The 4,243-nt window shown below is 34.8% G+C and overlaps 2 protein-coding genes across 3 annotated transcripts; both read right to left on the bottom strand.

Moving 5' to 3' along the window:
• Positions 1 to 403: 403 nt before the first annotated feature.
• Positions 404 to 2,098, bottom strand: LOC127085183 (uncharacterized). Of its 2 annotated transcripts, XR_007789000.1 has the most exons (6): positions 1,859 to 2,091; positions 1,598 to 1,714; positions 1,112 to 1,285; positions 956 to 1,037; positions 771 to 866; positions 404 to 670 (listed from the first exon to the last, which is right to left on the bottom strand). XR_007789000.1 is itself a non-coding variant. In XM_051025743.1 (5 exons), exons 2-5 carry the CDS (start codon positions 1,129 to 1,131, stop codon positions 566 to 568), a joined length of 303 nt encoding a protein of 100 aa, XP_050881700.1. In that variant the 5' UTR covers positions 1,132 to 1,714; positions 1,859 to 2,098; the 3' UTR covers positions 404 to 565. The 2 variants fall into 2 exon arrangements, 1 of the variants encoding a protein (XP_050881700.1); XM_051025743.1 differs by having other exon boundaries at positions 1,112 to 1,714; positions 1,859 to 2,098.
• A 10-nt stretch (positions 2,099 to 2,108) lies between these two features.
• Positions 2,109 to 3,201, bottom strand: LOC127115309 (uncharacterized; the record flags this gene model as incomplete). Its single annotated transcript, XM_051046889.1, has 3 exons — positions 2,776 to 3,201; positions 2,361 to 2,483; positions 2,109 to 2,255 (listed from the first exon to the last, which is right to left on the bottom strand). Coding segments are annotated over exons 1-3 (639 nt in total), but the record flags the coding sequence as incomplete, so codon positions are not given.
• Between the last annotated feature and the right edge of the window lie 1,042 nt (positions 3,202 to 4,243).

The following is a 4,243-nucleotide window of genomic DNA, read 5'->3' as shown; positions in this document are numbered from 1 at the left end:
GACAACCTTTAGCAGCGCTTTTTAGTAAAAAGCGCTCTCTATTGACAACCTTTAGCAGCGCTTTTTACTAAAAAGCGCTGTCTTTTCCTCTAGTAAAATAACAAAACGCTGCCTTCAGTTTAAGCCTACCATTTCAACCTGTAATATTTTTTGGGAATAATCCCATAAACCTGTAAATCAAGCCTCTCTAATTCAAGCATTTGGAGTCATAATTCAAGCATTTGTAATTTTTTAAACCAACACAAGCAAACCAACACAAGAATGAACACATTTGGAGTCATAATTCAAGCAAACCAACACAAGGATAGATAGGCACTGAACACATTTGGAGTCATAATTCAAGCATTTGTAATTTTTTAAAGCAAACCAACACAAGAATGAACACATTAATCTATCCATGAAATTAAAGATATCACTAAAATTATAAAGAACTATACACAAGTCAAAACTAATATGTTATACGGCCTATTTGGAGTCATAACTAATCTGTTAAAAATATAAAGAACTATACACTTGCCAACCAGAAACCATTCTTCATCAAAGTATTCATGTTATTTTGAAACCATTATATACTAATTAATCTTTTCTCAATAAAATATTGACACAATTCCTCCTTGATTTGTTCCAACTGCAGTCTCGTGTAATGAGCACACTTGTATTCATCAAAGTACTACATAACAAAACATAATATGCATGATTTAGTTAAAAGTAATAAATAATATGAAATATTCGATAAATATTAAAACAAATCCTAAGTTATAAATCCATACCGTGATTGGAATCTCTATTTGATTCATATTAATGATTTCCCTCATAAACCTCATTACAAAGTATCCGCAATCGATACCGTTGCGCTGTAGAGGACACTACATAGAAAAATAAATAAGAATGTATAGTTATCTTTTCTTATCAAGTAGCATCACTATTATAAGCAAAATTGTGAAAATTAAAGTACCTGCACTTTTATCCACGTAATGTTGCTGGATTTAGTACGTGGTACTCGAGCTTGTCTTTGAGATCGGAACACTTTTATTGATCTAACAAAATAAAAACATATATTTAGAACAATCTCACATAAATATACACGAATATTTAGAACAGTCTCACTTACGTATCAACTAATTGCTTCATATCCGGATAATTTGTCCATTCACCATCTTCACGGGTCCCAATTCAGTTCTCATTCCCATGTTTACCATGTCCTTCCTTACAAGATGTACATGCATTTGCTACTTGCTAGTTATGATGCAGCATCCATTCATTTTAGGGAATATCTAATTGTGAACTATTAATATCATATAATTAGTTATGCATAAAATGACCCATTTAACTTCAAGTTCTCAAGGGTTCAGCACTTCAGCTTATAGTTCTCAATATGCACTCCTAATGTTATACCATAAATGCCACCAAGAAATTTAAGGGTAGTGATTGAAAGAGATTTTCAGTATATTTTTTAGTTTTTATTAAATTATTCTCAAATTATGAATATGTAATTGTGTGGAAGCTGGCACTGATCAAAAGGACAGATAAAATCTCCCTTGTAAAAACATTAGGAAAGGCGCGTAAATAACAATATAATTTATTAAATATAACTTACCAAACCAGTATGACCCATCTGACCACATTTGTAACAAGAAATTTCTCCCAGTATTGCATCAGCAGTATTGACACAGCACAAATGGCCAAATGTCTTGCAGAGATAACATTGAATCTCCTAATCAAACAGAAGAAAGAAAGAAAGAAAGAAAAGAATCACTGACTGAGCCATTCATATCCAATGTAAGGCACTATTCTAATGAAAACTAAACCAAAAACCTCTAGCAAATTTGTAATATATGACAAAAAAGAAAAGAACAACCTTGAGATCATCCGGTGAATAATCATTCCTGCATGAAAACATATCATGCCCAGAATTCCCACACTTCAAGCACACCGTTAAGCTTTTAGGAACACGTGCCGACATGTGCTTCTCTGGACAATCTTTGGCACGGTGGCCACCTTTCTTACAGATATAGCAATTCGTCTACAGAAACATCAAGCAGATCTCAGTATAAACACTTTTAAACCTTCGGAAGCCAATAGGCAAGCAAACATACCTTAGTACATTGCTTTGCAATGTGTCCCAAACCACCACATACATAGCACGGTTTCATCCGCTTCGCTTCTGTACAGTTTACAGCAGCATGACCTTCCTCGCCACAATTATAGCATGCTCCCCAACTACTATCTGGAGGGTCAAAATATCTTGGACCCCGCTGATAGAAAAGAAACATGAAGTGATATACCCAACTAAGCATTCCTCAGCTTACAGTATTTTGAAAATCAATCAATCACATTTCAGATCAAATATATCAACTCACAAGCAGCTTTCGCAGAACCACATTGTCGCCTATCTGACCCGAACTTGCTTCCAGATCCACGGACTCACGGTTCTCTGTAGTTTTGATTATCTCTTCCACCTCTTGATCTGCAGCTACAATAACCTACAGAAAAAAGAAAAGCATTACAAAATATCCAATGTATCTCACCCAAATCCTAGAAACTAAAAAACCTCAAAACTTAAATTAAAAACTTATACAATGCAATTTTTGAACTAATTTCCCATTTTCAGTACAATCATAATCTAATTGATTTCCAAAGGAGTAGTTTGTGTGTCTATTCCAATTTATCAAAATACGCTAAGAAAATTCAATTCTATATAAAATCAATAAAAACAGAAGAAAATAGAACACTTTTTCAGAAATTAGAAGAAACCAAACACAGCATAAGACGTACACTTGAAAACCCAGAGTCCACCATTAGCTTCGTCGTTTTCTTCTCTTCCATCATTTCCCAAGCAGTGATCCCACTCGACCCATCCAAAACGCCGTCGCTTTGCATCACCTTGAATTCAGATTGCTGCGATGGCGAAACAAGAGAAGAATCAACGCCGTTTAAAACGGCGTCGTTTGTTGCAAGCTTTGCCTCTCGCGCTCGTAGGGCCTTTTCAACGATTCTGAGACTCAGATCTTGATTGGCTTCGTCATCATCATCATCGCTACTGAACACGAGTGATGGCGTGGAAGCGCCGTCGAGATTGTCGGTTGCTTCGCCGACTTGTTCGTGCTCTCTTGCATTGGCTTTCGACTTCTCCTTCTTTCCCATGCCGCTCAGAATTCAGAGTTCCGAAGTGTAAACCCTAATCAAACGCAGGTTCGATAATTTTTATGGTGAACACTTCGATAACTTGGGATTTAGTTGGATATCATACCTCGTCCAATTAAACAATAACATTGAACGTACGTCACTTTTTATATTTACTTTTAAGAAAAACAAATCAATATTTTAAATCAACTTTTATTGAAGGTAACAGTACTCAATTAATTATATAAGTATTTAAGAATTCGCCTTTTTTTTACATTAATTTTTAAAAGATAAAAACACGATTTATTAAGAAATAAGATTTTTAAAATCAATATTTTCAATTAAATTTTTAAAGTAATCATGATTCTATCTATTTTTTAAATTAGATTTATTATAATTTTTATAAATGACCTATGAGAGCGCTTTTACCATGAAAGCGCTTTCATAGATGTGAGACTGAGACCTATAAGAGCGCTTTTACCTTAAAAGCGCTTTCATAAGTCTGAAACCCATGAGACCTATAAGAGCGCTTTTACCTCAAAAGCGCTTTCATAAGTGTGAAACCCATGAGACCTATAAGAGCGCTTTTACCTTAAAAGCGCTTTCATAAGTGTGTGAGACTGAGACCTATAAGAGCGCTTTTACCTTAAAAGCGCTTTCATAAGTGTGAAACCCATGAGACCTATAAGAGCGCTTTTACCTTAAAAGCGCTTTCATAAGTGTGAAACTCATAGATGTGAGACTGAGACCTATAAGAGCGCTTTTACCTTAAAAGCGCTTTCATAAGTGGAGACCTATAAGAGCGCTTTTACCTTAAAAGCGCTTTCTTTACATAGGCGAATTTTTTTTCAAGCTATTACAGCGCTTTTTTTAAAAAGCGCTTTCTTTTTTGTGCTGCCAAAAGCACTTTTTGGCGTAGTGTTTATTCCCTCCGTGTTACATATTAAAGCGACTCCAACTATAAGATTCAAACGACAATCAACTAAAGAGGCACAACATCATCCTAAATCTCAAGTTCATACTCAAATATCTCATTATTTGTTATCATAGGAGCGCACACGCAACAATACAAAAAGTGGTGAGAATACATTCAAATAATAAATGGTGCATAAATAATCAT

Source organism: Lathyrus oleraceus, chromosome 1 (genome assembly GCF_024323335.1).
Source record: "Lathyrus oleraceus cultivar Zhongwan6 chromosome 1, CAAS_Psat_ZW6_1.0, whole genome shotgun sequence".
NCBI lineage: Eukaryota > Viridiplantae > Streptophyta > Magnoliopsida > Fabales > Fabaceae > Lathyrus > Lathyrus oleraceus.
Note: the sequence above shows the minus strand (reverse complement) of the source record. Positions and strands in the feature narration are given on the sequence as shown.

Coding starts and splice junctions, on each gene's coding strand:
- LOC127085183 (XM_051025743.1), bottom strand. CDS start 1,131: ATGAAGCAATTAGTTGATAC. Junction 1,038..1,111: donor ATGAAGCAATTAGTTGATAC/GTAAGTGAGACT, acceptor TTATTTTGTTAG/ATCAATAAAAGTGTTCCGAT. Junction 671..770: donor AAATAGAGATTCCAATCACG/GTATGGATTTAT, acceptor TTTGTTATGTAG/TACTTTGATGAATACAAGTG.